This window comes from Merops nubicus, unplaced genomic scaffold, assembly GCF_000691845.1.
Source record: "Merops nubicus isolate BGI_N331 unplaced genomic scaffold, ASM69184v1 scaffold4289, whole genome shotgun sequence".
Classification (NCBI taxonomy): Eukaryota; Metazoa; Chordata; class Aves; order Coraciiformes; family Meropidae; genus Merops; species Merops nubicus.
In genome coordinates this window covers 1-22,889 of record NW_008631501.1, presented here as the reverse complement: position 1 = coordinate 22,889, position 22,889 = coordinate 1, and the positions used below count along the sequence as shown (strand labels likewise).

The following is a 22,889-nucleotide window of genomic DNA, read 5'->3' as shown; positions in this document are numbered from 1 at the left end:
AGAGGCAACAGTCAAAACTTTTCAAACAAATGAATTCTATAATATCTACTTTAAAATACTGTAATTAGATTTTTAAAAGGCTTTATAAGCACACTATGTATTTTATAGATGAAAACCCCAAAGTAATAAACAAGGTGGTAAAAATGTCCCTACTATAAAAAAAAAAAAAAAGCAAAGCAGAGCAACTCCCCCAATACCTCTCCCTTAGCAACCTGTTTCAAACTGCTTTGCCTCCTCAAAATTCACATTAAAAACATGCTGAAAAGCAACCTAGTATTCAATACTTTCAAGAAGATAGAATCTAAATATATTTTCCTAAAATACTGCAAGACAACTGAATGCCAGTCCCATAATTTTGACATAGTCATACATGCAGTATTCTGTGAGGCACAAAAATGGGACATCTAAGCAAGAAATCAGGGAGGGATCCAGTTTACCCCTTGTGTATTTGAAGAAAAGGGTGGTATGAACAAGCTTATTTAATACTCCACCTAAGGAATATTTAGGACAAATACATTAATTTGCATAAAGATGACATTTTTAGTGGTCTAAATTTCCCCCATATATCTGTGCTTTGCACTACTTATATCTAAACTCTTCCCCAGTTCAAGTGGTATATTCTAATTTATAACTATTATCAGAGTCATAATCACAAAAAAATACTGGTGTAGGACATCACTGAGCAAAGTCTCTTTATTAAAAAGAAAAGCAATGCTTCTGCACACGAGCCCTACAGTTTTGCTTAGAACAATTTTATCATCATCTCCACAGGTCCCTGTTAAGATCCTCCCTCATCTTCAAGCTACCTTTCTAAGTGAAAAACATTATTATATGCCTTTTCAATGTGTTTTTTTCTCCTTAAAATTAAGCTTGTGATAAAGTTGTATAAACAAAATTTCAAAGTTCAAATCCGAGACAGCGTATGTACTTAGCTCCTTTCCGCTTAAGCACAGAAAACTCAGGAAAAAAAAAGGCAAAAAAATCCTTCAAATTTTAATTTTCTGAGGTCCTTCATTTAGGGAGTGATTAAGAAAAGTCTAGCAGAAGCACAGAGGTAGAGCTCTTGTTTAACAGAAGATGCCCCAAAAGTAGGCAAATAAGTAAACAGCTATGCATAATTCTGAATGTATGTGATCAGTTTTCTTGGATTTCAACTGGAATTCTAGCCAATTCAAACTCAAGAGATTCCCCCTTCCTGCTCAGACCACTTTGCAACTATCTTAATACTGAAATAAACTCTCACAAGAGATACTTTGCTCATTTCAAAGTTCACCAGTTGAAAGGAAAGAAGCACTAATACTATTATGCTTCTTCTCACCCTCCCTACTCTTTTGTGTAGAACGGAAGAATTAAAACATAGTAAGATCTGGGGAGGGGAGAATTCTAGCATCGCTCTGAAAAAAGGGGAAAATATCTGTTTAAGAAGACACAATAACATGACCAAGGATTTCTGCTGAAATGATCAAAATACAGATGGTTTTGTATAAATAGGTATGGCAGCAAAAGGAAATGGAGCAAGAAAATACTTCAAAGAGAACAATTACAAGGAAGGACAGTTCTGAGGGCAGTAACAAAAATGCCAACAAAAGAATAAAGGGGAGAGAGATATGATGTTTTCGAATCGTGATACACTGAGAAACCTGAGAGAACTAAACCAGCAAAGAGTAAGATAAGTAGACTGCTTGGGGGAAACCTACTAAAGGAAAATGGGGTATATAAGGAAAAAAAAAGCAAGAATTTAACAAAATATTAAATAGCAACATTGGTAAAATTTTACTTCTTACGTACAATTATCTTTCTAGCCAATCTACGTAATTTACTGCTCTGCTGGCCAGAAGATGCTACCAAGACTTGCTGTTTCTGTAAGAGTGGAGGTATAATGAAAGAGAATGTACTGACCCAACCTCTTGCTCAACCTCTGTGTTGAGAAAGCGTCTTCTAAATGGATTAAATGTTTAGCTTCCAACTTAGTTTAGCTTCCAACTTACGTTATTTCAAGCCTCAGCCTGAGTGAAAATATTCCACTCCAGAATGAACAGATCACATTATTGCTACTTCAAACAAACAACAGCACAGTAAAGACATGGAGCCATTGAAAGCTGCCCAGATTGTTCTACGAGTGGTGTTCAATTTGGAGCTAAATGTATGTTATTTAGCTGTCCTCACATAGCCAATTTTTGTTTCGCCTGCTCTGCTAAAACTATGCTCCACACACAAATGAAGGCATAGTACAAATGGAGGTTTCCATTAAAAGTCTGCATTCTGATTTAAAATTCAGGTAACACTGCTCAAAAAGAACTTAAGACTTTCTAACCACTTACGTTCTTTATGTTTCACACACAAGTCATTGATACTTTATCCCTACCATATATGTGTTTTCCTCATTCACAAAAATACTACAGTTAAGACTCTAGGGAAAAAAGTGAAACCCAGGATAAAAGTAAGGATGCCGCTAGCTTTCGTGGTTTTTTTTTTTCCTGTTTACCTGTTGTAATGAAGCAATAGCTTGATCAATCTTCTCCATTTTGCTGTAAATTTTTGCCAGAAGCACCTGGTAACGTCCATCTTCCATCAGAAAAGACAATTCATTAACTGTAAAAATTACATTAAGCAAGCATGATTCTTTTAAGAACTGATCCTGGTACAGTCAAGAAAGATGAAGTTCTCCACATATTCCAGGTAAGGTCTTAAGTGAAAATTTCACAGCTCGGTCTTATGTATTTAGTATTGTGATTTGACTCAGCATGTCGTTAGTGGGCAGAGTAAACAATATAATCTACAAACAGAATGAGATTTAAGGCCAAAGACATTGAAAGATGAAAAAGGAATACAAAAAAATTGACTGTGTAGTCTATTTCTATTCTCAGAAATATGGGAGAAAAGCTTTTGATTTAATTGGACAGTAAATAAAGCCACTTCTGACATTTCATGTCTAAATCCATTCAAAGTCAATGAAAAGTGTCCAAATTGATTGAGCGCTATTTATACCCAAAAAGCATATCACTGTTTGATGAAATTTTTAGTAAGATCTCAAGCTACATCTCTGTTAGAGTCTGGAACACATGTGAATTAAAAAAAAAAAAAAAAAAAAAGTTTTTTTTAACTATTCCAGTGTTCATGCCAAAAGAAGCAAGCTACTTTTGAATAATGATTAAAATACGTACGCATAAAATAAGTTTTGAAGAACACAAGTTCTCTGACTTGTACTCATTTTAATCTCTTGACAAAGTGTCATTTCACATTAAAACATAAAAGCCACCAAAATCTATGCTTTATCTTTATTAGAATGAAAAAAAAATTATATGGAGCTATATTAGCAAACTTTTTCAAAGTGCATAGTTGTGATATGCTATTCTAAATCAGAGATTAGGCCATACAGACAGCCATGTAAGATCACTCCCTCTAGCACATATCCTACATTTAATTTTTCTTTCACAAAAAATATTTTAATATTTCTAAAACAGATATTAAACTGTTCAGTAATTTTCCGAGTGAGCCAAAGAGATACTTTTGTTTCATGTAGAGAACTTTGTGTCTCAAAGACATACAGAAATGATATTGGCTAATGTACTTTTGCTTCATTGTAAGATGCAAGAGAAGATTTTTATGTGTGTGAGGCAAAATGTATTTACTGATAATTGATCTGTCTACACTAGAAGATCAGCTGTCTTGAGCATGATTATTAAATTAGCCAGATCCTCAAAAGCTTAACTAAGACAGGAATATAACATTAAATCAGACAACTTTTTCTGTAAGAATTGAACGAGACACTCCTCTGCACAATATGAAAGACTGGTAAATTAGTGACATAAGGGACTAGTAATAAGGCTCCATAATACTACCAGTTTCTGTATTCAGATAGCCACAAAGTTAAAGAATATAATTAATCCATTGCAAAAAGATTTCCCTAATTAAGGGTATAGTTCAATAGGTCACAGTAAACACCATAAAATTTCCTAATTGCCTTTTAACACAAACAAGGAGAAAATCCTAAGTGCATATTCCAAACATAGACATGAAGCTATCCTTTAGGATCCCCTCTAACATCCAGTTCAATCTCTGCTTTGACGGATACCGACTAACATTTACCACATACACACCTACTCCCTAACAGCAGGAATGACTTTATCTAAACTTGAACAATTCAGAATCAGAACATCTGTTAGCATGGAAGAGAAAGAATCTTGCAGGTGTAGAGCTCTACTATTGTTATTTACTGACTTCATCTATCACAGATGCTCCAAGTCTACAAGTCCTGGCAAAAGCACCTTTAAGTGTAAGTGAAGTGTATTTAAGAGTGCATTTCTCATCTGTCATATAATCTTTTCCTGTAGTTTATAGTTAAAATAAAAAAGAGTTTATATGGAACTTGTTTATTTCTTAGAATCATACAGAAAACATACAAAAGTAGAAATGGTATATTTTGCTGTAAATTAATAACATTTCTACCAGGCTCGTGATCCAAAGCTTGCTGAAGTACTTTTTCTGCCTTTTCATACTGCTTCAATTTCATAAAAAGCTCAGCCAAATCATAGAAAAGGAAATTCTGTTGACCACTCCTCAATGCAGCCTCATAGTAACTGATGGCCTAAAAGGAAGAAACAAAAATCTGAGTATTATTTACAGACAAATATTAAAGACAACAACTATTATACTTAGGTATTTAATGACACCACTTAAGACTTTTCTCTACTTAATTTCTCTTATAATGAAATAATTTCTAATAAATACTGTATTAAAAAGATGTATTTAGTTGCAAATTCAGGTTTTCAAAAATGTAATGCCAGATTAAAGATAAATATAATAACTAGAGCCCACATTTTGATAAGCATGCATTTACACAGCCTAACCACATTGTCACATTCTCTCTTTGACAGGATCACTGTCAATTAAGTTACATTTCATTAGCTGCCAAAGTTGTATAATTCCAGTCACATTGGAGTTAAATTTCTCTTTTATGGTATACAAAAGATAAGTATTTTCCCAAAGGGTACCTGTAAAACATGAAGATTAAAGTAATTAAAAGTTTAAAAATACCAACTAAGCATAATATAATAGAAATTAGTCTTCTTTCTTTGCATTTTTAAATATAAAAATTGATTACCATATCAGTTTTAAAAAGTAAAATATTTACTCAAGAAAAAAAGCAATATTCTGGATCAATAAATTATTTCTCCATAACCTTTTTTTTTTTTTTTTAAAAAAAAAACAACAAAACTTCAAAAAACCAACTTGAGCAGTCTTGAAATAGCATGTTAGTTGTCTAAATAAAGGGAAAAACAAGAACTGGAGTTATGTTAAAAGGACAGGAGAGTAACAAGACTGGGTCAACAGAGAGGTAATTAAATGTGGGTTTAAGAGCAGGCCAAAACACACAAAATGCAAGTCACCAGAAGGACAATTCACGAAGATGTAACTGTGCCTTTGGACTGATACTTTGAACGGAATCTACAAACTTTCAGGATAAAAAGACTGTTTAGTGCTTTAAAGTTAAAGGCTTCCTTCTATCCAGTCTGAAAACAGTGCAAGCACAGTTGACTAATCACAGTATAAAAACTGTATATTCCCTGGAACACCACACTAAATATTGCACATTCAATGTAATAAGAACTAAATCTGTAGTGGGATTTCTATGCAACAGAACTCCCCAGTCATCGCTTGGTAACTTGCTTTGTCATTAACTGTCTTCCTGAAAAAAAATAAATCTATTTAATAGATGTTCCCAGAAGATGAAGAATCTTTCAGTTTGTTCCATGGAGCTAACATCATATTCTTCCTTAGACAACCTCCTGGCAACAATGGGAGTAAACACGCAACTTTAAACAGGTAAGATGATTGCATTGCTGGAAAGTGTCTGTGCAGGATCACTTATCTAAGCTGGTAACACACAAATTCAGACTTCCAGTCATTCAATCAGTATTACATCTGACAAGAAACAATGATGTGAGGTAATAGTCCTGTCCTGAATCCAAGGCAGAAATAGGTTTCAGAGAATCATAAAATGGTTTAGAGTTGGAAGGGACCTTAGAGATAATCTTGTTCCAATCCCTCTGTCATGGGCAGAGATACCTTCCACTAGGTCTGGTTGCTCAAAGCCTCATCCAACCTGGCCTTGAACAGTTCCAGCGAGGGTGAATCCACAGGCAGTATCTTCTCTGGGCAACCTGTTCCAGTGTCTCAACACCCTCATAACAAATATCTCTTCTTAATATGTAATCTAAATCTACCCTCTTTCAGTTTAAAACCCCGTGTCCTACCGCTAACCTGCCCGACAAAAATTCCCTCTCCATCTTTCCTGTAGGCCCCCTGTAAGTACCAGAAGATTGCTATATGTTCTCCCCAGAGCCTTCTCTTCTCGGGATTAATAACCCCAAGTCTCTCAGCCTGTCCTCACAGAGGAGGTGCTCCAGCCATTATCTTTGTGGTCCTCCTCCTAACTTCTCCTAGGTGCAAGAAAGATAGATAGCATGTTATTTGGAATGACTTCTACAAATACAGAGGAAGACTGTGCTAAGCATTTATTGAAGAGGTGCTGCTGAAACAAAGCAGAGAAATAATTCTCTCACTCTGTCTCCCAGGCACTTTCTGTACCAATTTACTGGTTATTTGACTAGAAAAAAAAGAGCAGGTACTGAAAATTAGGAAGTTGGCACTGATTCTTCTGCATTTTAAACTTGTCTATCAGTCTACATCAAAGCCAATTCTACAGAATGTACATGCCAGTTTGGGAAGGTGTTAGCTTCCTCCAAAAAAGAAATAAGAAACTTCTTTCACAGCACACATGCAGAAGAATATTGCCACCACAAAACAGTCAAGCCTGTTTGGCAACACGGATATTATTTAAGAACATTGTATTGTAAGGCTCAGTGAGATGTAACCAAAGCACAGAAGACCCAAGTTCAAGATTCCTGTATGTAAGCACTAAAGGGTACAGATCACACCATTTCCCCAGCATTACAGCCCTACTTGCTTCTTTCCCAGCCTGTCTTAAAATACCTTCTTCCCTTCCCTATTCTGTGCAAGGGCCACAGAGCTCACTGACCAGATATTTTGAAGGGGATCTACAAACTTACTTTGAGGATAAAAAGGCTGTTTAGTGCTTCAAGTGCTTTTTCTACCCCACCTGGAAATAAAATCAGGCAAAGCCCACATGTTTACAATAATGGACACAATTAGCCTAATACAGTATTTATAGAGTACCTTTGAATAGTTATGTGTTTTGATTAGGGCTTTTCCAATTTTACTTGCTAGAGCTGCATCTTTTGGATTTTTCTTCAAGGCCTGCTCATAGACTTCTATGGCTTCATCAGGCTTCAACAGTAAAAGATAAAAACACAGACATCAAGGATTAAGGAAAAAAATAAACAAAGAAAAAAAAATCTACTAACACTTTGAGGAATGACTGCCAAATACTCCTGGTTCATAAGCTACAATACTTCTGAGAGAAGAATGGTCACTAAAATTGTAGGAAATGTAAAGTCCATGTAAAATTACATTTTCATGCTAAAACAGAATGTGGAGACAACCTGTCAAACAAATGAGCTTTAATTAATCTTATTCTTTTTCCACTGAAATTTCTCTGCTATTTTCACTAGTTAACAAACTTACTCAAACTCCTTACTGTCTTGGGCAATCATCTTTAGCCATGTCATAGCAGATCCAAATTCCATTTTGATTCAAAATTCTTCATTAAAGAAGAAAACTACACACAAACATTAATAAGTGAACAACTAACAATCATCTATAAATGCTCAAACTAGTAATCTAAAGTATTAGTTGCATGTCCTAACCCAGTCTATTCTTTGAAAATATGAATTAAAATGTGCATCCTTCAAATTCCTATATCCACTCGACTACACTGCGTTCTACAAATTGTATATGTATATGTCCAATTCATGAAGAAAGCAAAGGATGTAAGAAAATGTATAGGAATTCAATAATTTAAATTCTTTAAATAAAACTTTCAAAATGAGAACTAAGTGACATAGAATTACTCTAAGCTCCAGAACTCTTCTATACACTTGCAACTTCTTTATGAACTTAATTTAGTTCTCACTTTATATTTTGGCTAGTCTTATGGACCAGTGTTCTAAATAAAATTCTCTCCTTGATTTTCACTTTATGAGAAAAAAAATGCATTTTCAGTAGCTTTTTCTTTAAGCTTAGAAGTTACATTTGTGACCAATAATTATGGGTTTTTTTTACATCCTACAGCAGTTTCTGTTCAACAACTACTAATCAGAGTCAACAAGCGACATGGCCTCAACTTGCCAAAGGCAACAAATGCCTGAATCATTCTATTCATCTCTAGCAAGCACTTACCTCTTGAATATTCATGTATGCATCACCAAGAAGAAGAAAAGTATGAGCACTTGGCAGTTTTTCTACTAGGTCTCTAGAAACAGAAGACAGAACTTTGCTTAATATTTAATATATCAATACTGGTATCTAAACAACAAACAGGGCACAAAGATTTTATCCTCTGCAGATTTTAGTTTTATTTCTGAAAATAAAGAAAAAATCTGAGGTATCTCTCTAAAAATAGGACTTCCAGTTACTGTTTTAAATGTTAAAATACTTACCCAAAGGGAACACATTATGTCACTAAATATTTCTGGCTTACTGTAGTAGACAGGGAAAAATGAGCTTACCATGCTACCATTAAACATCTAGGAAAACATACACACCCCACAAACTTTTACCTATAACAGCCAGCATATAACTTCTTATCTTTCCTGTACTGAAGATAAATATCTGCCATTTTTTCTTTAGCTTGTACAAAGTAAGGCTGTTCAGGTGTAATATTTCGGAGTATAGTCAAGGCTTGTTCAACATCTCCTTGAAAAATTGCCAGATCTGCATTTGCAATCACAATTCTTAGTTCCACAGGAGTTCCAGAAAATTCATGGAAGGCATCTTGCAGTATTAGAGCAGCTTCATGCTGCAAATAAGAAACCAAATAGAATTAATGTATTTCTTCGCGTTGAACAGCCATAAGAACAACATAAGCCAATGAATGTCAGGGGTCACTACAAAAACAAACAAAATCCTAAACCTCCCCCCCCAAGAATAGTATCCATTTGTTTTGCTAAAATATTGAAGGCGGTTTTTTCCCTCTCTTTATTTTGTAAATAAATTTTACGCAATATGAACTACTAGAAAGAGTTTTAGTAGAGATCATAACATTTGCATTACATATATACATGGAGATGCTCAAAATTCAACAGGACAATGCCTTTAGCATCTTGCTCTAAGAGGTCCTGTGTTGAGCAGGGTGACCTCTAGAGGTCTCTTCCAGTTACAGGAGAGGACTATATGGCTTTGCTTCTATTCCTAGACATACACAGAACCCTGCTGTTTATGAAGATATAGCTGATAGTAAGGATGGTGCTACACAAAGATAAAGTCACAATCCAAAAATAGTTCCTATAGCATTCTGATAGCAAAACAGGAATCTACATGCCAGCAAATGAATACCAACGGTATCTCAAAACTGAGCACTGGCATACAGGTTTTTCTCCTCTCTATACAATGTGTGCAAGCTGTCAAGCCATATATTAACATCTTGTAAATTTTATGAAGCAAGGCTCCTTCATAAAAGAAGCAATGGTTTTCTATTCCAAAGTAATGAGGACAGACATTTCTATTAATGGGAAGAGGAAATTGTTTTCAGGTATGTATTACATCTTCACAAGTTTGCCATCTTACCGGTTCTCCATTCAAACAATGAGCTTCTACTAACTCAAGGAAGACAGACACACGATCATTTGCATCAATTTCAATTCTTTTTTCTTTAGTTTTTGAGGAAGCTGTAGGTTTTCTCATTCCAGGCAAATTCTTTGCCATCTGCAAGGTCTTAATAGCTTCTGACAATTCTCCCATCTTCTTCTGGGTTTGGGCCTTAATTAAGTGATAAACAGGATGTTCTCTCACCTAAGAAAAGAAAAAAAAAAAAAAAAAAAGTTGTAATGAGATAAGGAGTTTCCAGATTTTACTTTATGCATGAACAAGGTTTTTTAATTTATTTTTTTTAAAAAATACTGACCTTGGTTCCTTCTTTTCTCCAAATATATCCAATTTCAATTTCAGTAATTTACTTATGAAAATATCAGAATCTTCAAACAATATGCAAAATAGTAATTAAGTAAGTTTTTAATTAAAAAAAACCTTCTGCATGAGATAAGACTTTGGGATAGAAAGAAATTCATTACAACACTATTTGAAACAAAACTGAATTTAAGCATCTCCCATACTGCTCTATGCATACTTCATCATGCTATTAATTAAAAAGAGGTAAATAACCATTATTTAGCACAAGTCCAGCCTGCCATTTCTCCATCTTCTTAAAATGGAGTTCACATGACAAGGAAATGTCAATAAGCAAAATACAACTGTGTACAAAGTTGCAAGCACCTCAGTTTCTCCTAAATAGAAATCTTCAGCTCTCTTCCATCATTTGGAAGAAGGAACAAAGATGAGAGCATTCATGCAAGGAAGTGGTAGTTTGTCACTTTTCAACTAAGTTCTGTCAAGAGACTTGGCATAACTCAGACCCAGTAAGTGCTGCATAGTGTTCCAAACTTAATGTACTTTCGTACATAAAGTTCCACCGTTGTCAACAAATCAAAAATCCCATACTGTTATGTATTAGTCCCAAGAAATAAAACTGGCAAGGACCACCAGAAAACACTGGGAGTTTTCTAACAAAGCACTTAATTTACCAGATTTGCTCCCTAAGGTACAGAAAGGATGGAGGAAGATGTGACACTAATGGAAGAAAGCATGGCATATGGCTACTCTCTTAACACTTAGGGAGAGTGCTCTAAAGCAGCACAAATTGTCAAGAGGTCCATACAGACCCCTTCCAATGCTCTCATGCATCTGTGCATATCTTCATTAGCAATTGTACATCTGTGCAAAAAGTCCCAAAAAAACACTGGAACACTCTTCAAGTCCTTCGAGGTTGACTTTTAAAGACTGTTGCAAGTCTAGTCTGGAATTAAATATTCTGTTTATATACCATGGTTTTAATATTTACGTAAGGCTTTGTGAAAAAGCTACCATTCTTTCTTTTGTATTTCAAAACAATTTCAGTATGTTGTAATAAGTTATTAGTTCTGTCCTTACTATAATTTCTTGGATAAATATTCAAATACCATGTTCATATAAACATTTACATTTTAAACCTGTAGTGAAAGAGTAACAAAATGTTCTGTTTAAAAAGTACCTTATACAAAAACCAAAGAACTTCAGACAATTCACTGAATAAAACAGTTTAATTCTTTTGCCCAACTCACCTCAAAATTGTAGCTGAGACAAAGTTCCAAGGATTGAGAACACAGCTTAGTATTGCTCTGAGCCAGGTGCACCTGGGCCATCAGTAAGTGCGCATCTGCGTAAGAAGGGTTCCTTTCAAGACAGTAACGTAGATTGCTATGGGCTGCTTCAATATCCCCTAGGACGTTCCAAAAAGGACAAGCAAAAAAGCAGCTGATACAAAACACATAGGTTAAATATTCTCCAGTTTTATGGTTTGAGGGTTTGTTTTTTTTTTTAATAAACTCTTATATGAAATATTATATGGCTATGAAATGAAATCAAAGCCAGGTCAAAGAAAAGGTATTTTCACACTGCTCCATCTGTGAAATATTCAAGAAGTGATCTTTTTTGGAAGCAACAGATAAAAATATACCATATTTATGTGTCCATACACTTAAGATATGCTCATACAAATCACAACAAGGCAGTGCAAATGTTATTCACATATCTGTAATGCAGTATTCTGCACTGAAAGAAAAATAATTAAAATTTAAAAGTGTGATTTTTTTACTTTATTTTAAAGAAACTAAAGAGGTGGATAGTTAATCATTCATATAATTATTACCTGACAAATATTTCACTTTTGCAATTAAAAAGACAGCTTGTTGAAGACCAGGCACAGTTTTTACCACAGTTTCAAGAACAGAATCACAGTGCTTGAGAAGCAGTGAAGGGGACTGCCCAGGACTTGCAGGCTAGGAGTGAAAAAAACAAACAAACCAAACAAACCCACACGCAAACCAAAAGACAATACTTCAGTTGACATGTTTTGGACTTAGGTTTCATTTTAAGTCTGAGCTTCATTTTAAACTCACAATAAGCAATAGGAAAGCATCTACGAAAAACATGGTCTTTACTGTCATTTTGAACACATATAAAAAGATATTTTAAATTTATGGGTGTTACTTCTTGGTATCGGCATGAACACAGGACAGCCTCATGGACTTCAAGGATGATAAAACACTTGAGACCTAACATAAGCTGAGTCAGTCCATAAACATTTGGTGACATGCTCTGAATCATCATGCCAGCTCATCTAACAGAATGGTAACTTGAATAAAATTTCAAGAGAGCTGGAGCTGGAATGAATAACCAGAAGAATGAGAAGGTGCTGGTCCTGTCCCTCAGACCCTCATTCCATGCCTCAAAGCATATCCATACTGTTAGCAATGAACTGAAAACACAGCGTCTGTTGCTAAAACTAGCATAAGCAAATTCAGACACAGAAAATCAGTCATCTAAGTAAATGAGATTTTTTCTTTGGAATGGTAAAAAGAAGCATTCCTTTGATTTTTACCAACAGAAAAGAAACTGAAACATTTCTGCAAACAGGCACTGCAAAAATTTCCTGAGATGACCAAACAGGATTGTCTGCATGAATATCCTAGTTTCATATTGAGATAACTCCATCCACTGAATTGTTAGTTCCATGATCAAATAGATACTTAAATATTAGAAATACATACACATTCCAATATCCCAAGATTCCTCAGGTATCATTATTGCAACTTCCTCACCTCACAAAAGATGCATTTTCATAGTTATTTTGTTTAAATAGGGGTACAATACCTTAAAACACACCTTTACTTCAAATAAATTCATGTTTTAAGAGGGAAAATTTTATAAATTTTTTGCTTTGTGATTAGAAACCAAAATTAAATCCAGAAATAATTTCCTTTTTAAGACAGATATTATCTACAGCTGCTTACCTGTGCTGGGCAAAAATTAAGATATTCCCTAATGATCTCTAGCAAGAAATCAGGGTTTAGTTTTTCAAAATATTCCACACCAAGAGGAAAACCACGCAAAGATGAAAAGTGAGTATCCAGAATGTCATTCAATAAGGCAATAACCACTTCTTGTCTTTTATGTTTTTTCATAGCTAGGACTGCACGCAAGAAAGATAATTCCTGCAGTGAAAGAAAAGAAAGAAATAAAACATTCTCCATATTCCAGATAGATTCAACTGTTACTCATAAAATAATTATCAAGGTTACCCATTTCTTCTTTATATCTAGGGATACTATAAGACATTTAGTAAGCCCACTGACACTGATGATTATAATATCATTGCGTTCCTTTAATTTGTGCAAGAAGCTCTAATTTTTTCTGGGCACAAAATCCAGAAAATAAATAATATCTATCCCTTTCTGACATTACAAATTTATCTTCAGAGATAAAGCACTGCAGGAAGGCAATGATATCTTTTCTCTGCAAGCAGTCACATGTTGCAAAGTTAGGCAACATTTTAATTTAGACTGATAGGAAGAAAAATGAAATTTAAATTTAATGATACTCCATTAAGAATGCTCTGCTCAAGTGACTGAAATATAGAACGTGACGTAGCTAGCTGACCACGATTCAGACTGTAATCAAAGGACTTTAATGAAGGAAGATGTCTCCTACCCCAGATTCTCCAATGGCATGTTGAATCTGATTAAGAAAGTCCAACTGTTGCTCTGCTTCTTCTAATTGCCCTTGGATTAGCTGACAGCGGATAATTCCTGTAACATATTTAAACATTTTATTGCAGAATTGTCTTCCTAGTCATGCTCACATTTTATTTTCCACAAACAAGTTTTTCTCGTCTCAACCTCTTCATAAAGTGGTGATACAAGAAAGAATAGATCAAGATTTATGTTAATGACAATTTTATGTATGAAGAAGCTTAGAAAAGTTACACTTTTGAAAAGGAAGACCAAAAGACATGCCCAGTGAAGTGAACCTGTTGCTACAAGACAACACAAGATAGAATCAAAGAATGGTTTGGGTTTGAAGGGACCTTAAAGACCATCTAGTTCCAACATTATGGGCAGGGACATCTCTCACTAGAACAGGCTGTGCAACACCCCACCCAACCCCGCCTTCAACACCTCCAGTGATGGAGCATCCACAACTTCCCCAGCAATCTGTCCCAGCACTTCACCACCCTCACAATGAAGAACTTCTTCCTAATAATTTAATCTAGACCTACCCTCTTCCAGTTTGAAGCCATTATCCCTTGCCCTATCCTACACACCCTTGTAAAAAGTCCCTCCCCAGCTTTCCTGTAGGCCTCCTCCAGATACTGGAAGGCTGCAATAAGGCCTCCCTGCTGCCTCCTCTTCTCCAGGCTGAACAACCCCAACACTCTCAGCCTGTCCTCATAGGAGAGGTAGTCCGGCCCACTGATCATCTTCATGGCCCTCCTTTGGATCCACTCTAACGGGTCCATGTGCTGGGGGCTCCAGAGGTGGATGCAGTACAGTTCAGGTGGTGTCTCACAAAAACAGAGTAGAGCGGCCCTCAACTTGCTGGCCATGCTTCTTTTGATGCAGACCAGGACACAGTTGGCTTTGTGGTCTGTACTCACACATTGTTAGCTCATATTGAGTTTTTCATCAACCAGCACCCTCAAGTGTTCCTCCTCAGGACTGCTCTCAATCCACGAATCAGAAAGTACTGCCCAATGCTCCCATTCTATAGTTCTAGATTTTTCCAGTAGCAGGAAAACTTGAGCAAAAAAGCACCATCTGTGTCTTAAGACCAGTGAAAACCAAAAGAGTGCAAGATCTTACCAGTCAGTGCAGAAATACTTGTTTCATCAAGTGTTATAGCTGTCTTGTACCATTTTAAAGCTTCTTTCACTATCCCTTGTAAAATCATTTGGTAGCCAAGTTCAGTAGCAAATTCTGCATTGTCAGGTGCCAAATCATATGCTCTTTCCACTAAGGTTTGTGTATGTTGAAGGATGAGCTGGTTCCGGCCACACTAATAGTTAAGAAAAATCTTTAAACCTTAAGTATTCATTATTTTTCTGATTCACTTAGAAAAAAACACTGAATCTTGCAGCAGCAGTTGGGACAACAACAGTCCATATAAAACTAACACAATCTGTAGCAGTTCTATAGAAGTTGTGACATTAAAGTGTGCTGGACTCAAACAAACATACAATACCATACAATAAGGAATAGTGGATAGTTGGATAAATAGAAAGATTAAAGAAACCTTCAGTTTCAAGGCTATGTGATTAAACTTGTATTTGTACATTTGTATGTAAAAAGTATTATAATTCATACTGAATATAGAACTTTAAAAATGTAGTTAACAAAGGCTACAAAAGGTCATCTATTTCAATTGTCGGCCATCTCCTACCTTTTAGTAGACATTTAAAATCAGTCTACCAGAAAATTAAACAAAACCCAGGATATATAGATAGCTGCACACTGCTGAAGAAAAAAAAGCATACTTACTGTTCTACTGAAAGCTAAAGCCATTTTACAGAAGAGCTGCGAATTACGTGGTTCTAACCTGCCCAGTGCTTCAATTAGGTCTCCCAGTCTTGCTGAAGCCTTGGAGAAAAAGGAGTAGCATAGTAAATAAAAGAAAGAATGAACAGATTAACACAATTTAACAGTTTTCACTAAAAACTAGTCACATATTTCACTATCCAGCTTTATCTTGAAACAAACTCAGAAGATTTCAGGTTTGAAAACAGTATGAGCAATCTGCTTTGTGAATCTTTTTCATGCTTCACTGTGTCACAGACATACATGCTCAAAACAAAAGCACTTCCAGATGCTCAGACTTTTAACATCGCAGTTTCGAAAAACCACCCAAGGTATTTTAGATATTTCTAGAGTTACAATAATAAGGTACGTGTGTCTGCATCTAAAGTCACACTATGAAGCCACCTCGATGACATTTATGTCTCAAAGGTTTTTTAACATTTTTTCCTAGACAGGGGTCTTAGTCCTGTGTGACATTTTACATCAGCGGCTTTTGTTTACACCCTAGAACATCCAGCAAGTTTCATTCCTGGAGAGCTTTATTTCACTGGAGTCTGCAATTATTACTGCTTCTCCATATTCTCTATGACTGTGCATACGTAAGACTTAAATTTGAATACAAATACAATAATGACTACAGAGTTCTTTGTAATAACTAAGAATGTGTTAAACAACCTAAAATACCTTTTGCTCTGGAACTTGAAAAACCCCAAAACCACTGAAAACACGTCACTTTTTTTGCAACATCTCTACTTAAATTATACCAGCATTTCTGAATAATGAGAAAAACCTATTTTAAAGTATTTGATTTTTTTGTGACAATTTAGATAATGCCTTTTAAAATTTCCTGGAAAATGACACAAGCACTGTATGTACGAAATACATGCTTATATCCTTGTGCAGAAAAGAAACTTTGGAGTAGGAGGAAAAAAGAATTCTTAGAGCTAAAAAACCACCATTAATCGTCAAAAAAGGGTGAATAAAAGCACAGGTTATACAACCTAACATCAGAGACTGCTCTTAAGTGACTATGACCCCTTTCCAAAAATTTATCACTACAAGACCCTGCTATTTCCCTTAATTCATTTAATAAAATACTTAAAATTAATAGAAGGGTTACAATAACTTATGAATTTTTCAAAAGAGCATTTAAACAATAAAAGATTGCTTTGATGATTCAAATCACCATGATTCAATGAACCATCCAGAGAAGAGCTCTGTTTGGTTTGATTCCTTTCCTCTGAAAAGACAGAGGTAAAAAATTACCGTTCTTCCGGCATCCAGAAAACACCCCAACAATAACCTAGAGCAGTCCTGTGAGTCACAAAAGGTGAGTATACTCCTTCCTGCAAACAAGTAGTGTCGCACAGGACCAGACAAATTATATAAGAAGACATAAATAAGACAGTGCATGGGGCATCTGGTCCCTACAAACACCGCTCAACAATCTGCTAATGAAAAGACTTACCTCAGATATATTTCCTTCCCTGCACAGATAATACAGGGCCTCCATTCTTATGGCTTCTAAATTCAGGGCATCTTTATGCAATAGTCTGAAGCCAAATAAAAGGTCAATGTAATGAAACCAAAACCAAATATTTGCTCAATCATGTTCTATCCTAAAAGGGGAATAAAATAACTTGCATCACACAGTCACTTTTAAGTCACACCTCTCAACTGAAAGCACAGCTTTGTTACTTCATGCCTATCACAAAAAAAGTTCCTTTTCCGTATGAAATGGATTCAAGTATTGATGTGGTAGTCTCACAGAATTGCAAGGCTGGGCTCTATTAAAACATGATTTAGTTTAAATTTTTTAGAAACCCACATGATTTAATTCATTCAAATTAATTAAAAATTAATGGAAACTTTTATCTCCTTTTGCTTCAAACTCTTCTTCTTACAGTGTAAACATGGCAACACCACAAGTACTGGTATGCTATTTCATACTCAACCTATTTGCAGTTTCAACCGCCTGCTCCCAGTCCTGCAAGGCTAGTTGTAGCTTCATTTTCTTTATGAAAGCCGGAATGTTTTTTAGGAATGAAGTTTGGAAAGTTTGCAATTATCTGGTTCACAGTTTCCAGAGCTCCTGAATAATTCTGTCGGACCTCAAAACACTGTGCCTAATGGAGAAAGAGAAGTTACATAAGCCTGTACACTCACATAAATGAGAAGATTCAGAAGTTCTCTCACAGACAAATCAGGAAAAAGAGCTACTGAGAAAAAGAACATCTTTAAGTAACAGTTTTACTTTAGCATCAATCACAACTAGAGATACTGCAAGCATCATATAGAACAAGATGATGTGTAAAACCTGGTGTGTGGCAAGCACTCTAACTGAAGCATTTACACATCACTAGTCAGTTACAAATAAGAAAAAGACAGATGTAGCTGTAAAGTAAAATTGTCCTAGTAGGTTTCAAATAACTGTATAAAGCACTTCACAATTTTAGGATATTGAACGCACATCACAGATTAAACATGGGTTTTGTTTGTTGGTGTTCTGGTTTTGTTGGTTTTTTTTTTCTGTTGTTTGGGGTTTTTTTTGAAGTTTCTAAGGTACGTACCATCCAAAAACCTACACTCTGTAGTCACTGCTGTTGTTGCCAGAATTAACAATTATAAAGCAATTTACGGGATACTTCAAATACAGAACTACTTCAGAAGTGTCAAGTATGACAGTTTTGAATTAATTTGAGTAGAAATTAATATGGGGCTTAAACCTTCTGTTTTGCTTTGATGCTTAAAATCTACTTACCATATTCAAGGTCAAAACGTACACACCATTTTATTTCATATAGTGGAGATAGAAACAGTGTGAACATAGTGATTTCTGGCAGTTAATTTCTTAAGCCATAGCAAGACAATTGTCTAAAACCTAGTTGCATTAACTAAATTTGAGATACACTGGTAATTAAGCTCAACAGTCAACATACATTATGCACACTCTCTTAAACTTCATTCTTATTTCCATTGAACAATTTTTTTTCCGCATTTAATCGTCAGGGCTTAATGTAATATAGTCAAAACACTTGAAACAGACTAAGGATGATTAATAAAACAGTGTTAACAATGTTCATAAATGATTGCACTATAGTGTTTGACTATTACTTTTTTTTGCCCTGGCACACAGCAGTTTTCTAACATGGACAGGTGTTCTGTGCAAAAAGGAAGAGATCCCACATTTTGTCATTTTCTGTTGATTTGAAACCTCATTTCTTACATATAAATACATGAATAAAAAGTTTTCCTTGTGTACATAGTAAAATCATAACTTCAATATACATTTAGACTTTCTAGGCTTTCTTTTCTACACTGGTGTCTAACAGACCCTAAAATAGCATCTGGTAGCTAATTTTACTGCAAGAAAACTAAAAAAATAAACAGGAAGGTCATTGTGATCATTATGGTAACAGACACAGCATATCATTACTGCAACCCTTTTATTTTAATCTACAAAGACAATGAGAAACTCAAAAAAGGTTAACCTAGAAAGAAAGCTAAACCTTGGCTACTCACTAAAATAGCTTTAAAATTCATAAAACGGGCTCTCTACCACAGGAAACAGGACTGTCAGTATATTTTTATTGTGATAGCAATAAATCTGTGTGATAACTATCCTACATTCTTTAAATAATTTCATGTATCAATTCAATCTTCACTTCTGCTAAAACCTAGTCTTCTCTTCTGAACAAAGAGTATAACTGAGCTATATTTCTACTCCTTGGACAAGCTCACTTATAGACAACCCTTCTCAACATCTCTCTAATCAGAGTACAAAACTAATATGACACTTAGGAAGTGTTAAAATCATAAAGTAAACTTACTTTACCAAGAAGAGCAAAAACATCATTGCCTTCCTGCAGTGCTTCATCAAAGTATTTCACAGCTTTTTTAATGTGAGTTTCTTTCCCACAGGTGACATCAAGCCATGCTTTCAAAATCAAACCCTGTAAAGAAAATACAAATTTGAATTCTTCACTAACTAGTTAGTAAAAAAAGGTTATTAGATACAGTAATAAGTAGAAACAATCTAAAATAAAATAGAACTTAAATAATCTATTTTTAACTATTTAAAATAACAAACAGTCTACAGCATACCCTAAAATATTAGCAATCCATTCCAACATTAAATTACTCAAATAGGATATTTCCTTACAGGATTAAAGAAATCAGTGGCACTGAACTAGTCTAACATGCTCAGCAAACAGAACAATATCTCACAGAATCGATTGCTTAAGACAGTAAGAATATTTTGTAAACATTTCTGCAGAGTATTTTCTTAACATTTTGTTTATAGGAGACACTGAGAAACATACAGGGTGATTAAAAAGAAGAGATACTTGGTGTTTTTTTCTTCTGTGATTAAAAAGAAAAATCTGTGTACAGGGCAAATACCTGACGTTTCCCAAATCCTCAACAGTATTATTAAAAATACAGTACTTAGAACTGTTTCAGGGTAAAATGTGTCTTTTAAGTGAAGGAATTATTACATGTAATTACTAAACTTTATTTCTCTTATGTGTTGCAGTCATTTACTTATAGCTTAAGTAACTCAAACCTACTTCAAAGTGCTGGATTATTTAAACAAATTGCAATTGCAATCAAAAAAAATTAAAACTGTACAACATATACTCTTTCATAACACAAAACTAAAAAAGTGTGTCATGTATTTAAAATGCAAAGGTTGGTAGAAGAGCTATATTTTGTAATTGCTAACAATCAGGGTCATGATTTTGTTATGCAGCATAAACTGTCTGAAATTTACATACTCAAGCACTTAAAAAAATGGGAAGTGTTTTACTTCTATATAAAGAGTACACAAAGTATCTTGTAAAAAATTAACTGTATATACACTAAGCAAATCATATCTCCCTAAGTGTGAGGCACCCCTAACCATCTCCTGAAAAATCTGAAGTAAACATAACTTTGTATTGTTAAACTAGAAAAAGGGATAAGCTAAGTGAACTTAGAGAAAAGCAAAATTGTGTTCTACACACGTAAGTGATAATGTACATTTTTATGTATGTGTATGTCCCCTCCCAAAAAATTGAATTATTTCAAATCAATGGAACATTTCAGCTGTAAATATTTGCTACTAAGCAACATTCCCATATAGCACATTTTTTATACACTCCTAAAAAAAAAAAAGAACAAGCAAACAAATTCCCAACTAATATGGTTTCGATAAGCAAATTCATCATACTCTTTTACCAAACTGGCATGCCCTTAGTCTTTTTAGAGATCAAGGCATTAACACTTTGCCATGTACTTAATTATTTCTTCATAAACACATAGATTTTAAAATAAATTACATTCACTAAAAACCTAGGTAAATTTTGCCTTTAACAACTGCTCTAAAGTTAATCCCTAGTCCTCTGCGTATTTTTGAGTCTTCAGATTTAAAACAGATGTCTCCCTTTAGTGAGACTATCACAGGTTTTCTCCTATGAAAAATGATGCTCAGTGCCAAGTACCAAAGTTGGCCTAAATGGCATATTATTTCCATTGGTCAACACAGACCTTGCATTTAAGTGAAAAGGGAGTTACTAGACAAAAAAAAAAAATAAAAATCATTATGGGCATTCTACTTGGCCCTGTCAAATGAATTTATGACATTAAGAAAGTATTGGAACACAAAACAGCATTGGTGCAGTAAGTCTAGCTTCACAGTACGCATGGTCTTTTTACTATTTTACATAGAGGAAAAAAAAAAGTTACCTCTTTACCACCACCAGAAACTTTGATCATTCTATCAACATATTCACGGGCTTTGTCCTCACAACCAAGATGCCACAAAAACAAGCCAGCAAAGTACAGAGCCTGATGCCCTGCTGTTTTACGTTGCTCCTTCATTTTTGCATCCAACTCTAGAATAGCATCTCGATCTGAAACAGTTTTGTTCAGAGCTTTTACTGACAGCATCTCAAAATACTACCAAATAGCAGCACATAAGCCAAGGGCTTCCAAAGCAAACACTGTTTTCTGCATCATATATTTATTAACACACAGGCAATCCCTCACACTTAAAAATATTAATAAGGTACAAATGTAAAAAAACAGAAGAGGGCTCCCATCAACGTGGTCATTTGTACAAGAACCCAGCTATTTGCTAAACCTTAGATTCGTAGCTGAGACTTCTGCCAGATAAATGGAAACTTGACAATAATGAAAAGAAAAGAAAAACTCTTCACAGTTTTGTGTCTTGGTGTTTTTGTTTACAATCTTGGTAAGTGTCACTTCAGTACTAGACACCCTGGCAAATGCCAAGCTGGAATATACCTTTTTAAATTGAGCAGAATTAGTCTACAAATTTCAGACCTACACATACAGCTGTTAAAAACATTAAGTCGTATTCTCTTCAAGTGCATACCTGGATTAGGGCTCTTTTTATGGGCATAAATCAGAGCCATCATTGTACAAAGTGACACCTCTTGTTTGTGTTTAATAGACTCCAACTGTCGAATACCCTCTTGGATGTCACCTAGTGAAAATAAACGCAGAATAGGCAACAAGACTTTTTTCAAGACCGCAAATACCAGCAGCAATCCTTTCCAATCTCCTGCCATAGCCTTCACCCACTTTAGGTTACATCCTTGAAATATAGATTTAGCTACATAAACTTTTCAGAACAGTCTAATGTACACCGAGATCCTCCCAATAAGTATGAACTGTCATCCCCTCTGAAGCAGATGAACACAACAGTTAGACACACCTGCGGTGAAACAAAGAGGTATTCGCTGGTTCAAGCAAATTTATCTTTGTGATACAATACAATAGGCATTTGAGTAGGGCTCAAATTCTCTCCAGCGAACCTGTTTACCTGTCCCACATTCATTTAACCATTTAAAATAAATAAACAGGCACCTATTATTTCTCACTTCATCACTATGTGGTCTAGATCAGTTTCATTCAGACTAGGGCGGGGGGAAGGCAGGAAAGGTGGTGGTAGATATGAAACACCGGTAATCTTCTCAATGGGGAAATCACTCAGACTCCAGAACACTGCATTCTTTCCGAGTAGCAGTCTGAAGACTGGATTGTGTGATGCAAGAAAGACCAGCGTTTGGGGAGGGAGGGTGAGGACACAGCCACCAGCTCCACAGCCCCGCATTACCTGCCCTCAGAGCGCCGTAGGCCCGGTAGAAAAGGAACACCGGATCGCTGCCCAGCCGCCCCAGCGCTTCATCCGCCGCAGCCCGGACGTGGTGGAAGTAGCCTTCTTGGCAGTAGTAATTGATCAGGGCCTGCGGGAGACGTGTGTGAACGCTTCACCCCAGGACAGCGAGAGACCGCCGC

General features: G+C 35.3%; 1 protein-coding gene across 1 annotated transcript in view; it reads right to left on the bottom strand.

Annotated features, from left to right (window-relative positions):
• The window catches only part of LOC103779920 (tetratricopeptide repeat protein 21B-like), a gene marked incomplete at its 5' end in the record, with an annotated part of 37,298 nt that extends 14,461 nt beyond the window's left edge, over positions 1–22,837 (bottom strand). Inside the window, 19 exon segments of the mRNA XM_008947564.1 lie at positions 2,486–2,592; positions 4,450–4,588; positions 7,201–7,311; positions 8,323–8,395; positions 8,703–8,941; positions 9,709–9,933; positions 11,298–11,455; positions 11,885–12,014; positions 13,029–13,229; positions 13,726–13,823; positions 14,877–15,069; positions 15,552–15,650; positions 17,056–17,140; positions 17,543–17,631; positions 17,633–17,713; positions 19,418–19,540; positions 21,312–21,478; positions 21,964–22,074; positions 22,708–22,837. Coding sequence (XP_008945812.1) covers positions 2,486–2,592; positions 4,450–4,588; positions 7,201–7,311; positions 8,323–8,395; positions 8,703–8,941; positions 9,709–9,933; positions 11,298–11,455; positions 11,885–12,014; positions 13,029–13,229; positions 13,726–13,823; positions 14,877–15,069; positions 15,552–15,650; positions 17,056–17,140; positions 17,543–17,631; positions 17,633–17,713; positions 19,418–19,540; positions 21,312–21,478; positions 21,964–22,074; positions 22,708–22,837 — 2,559 coding nt within the window.
• Between the last annotated feature and the right edge of the window lie 52 nt (positions 22,838–22,889).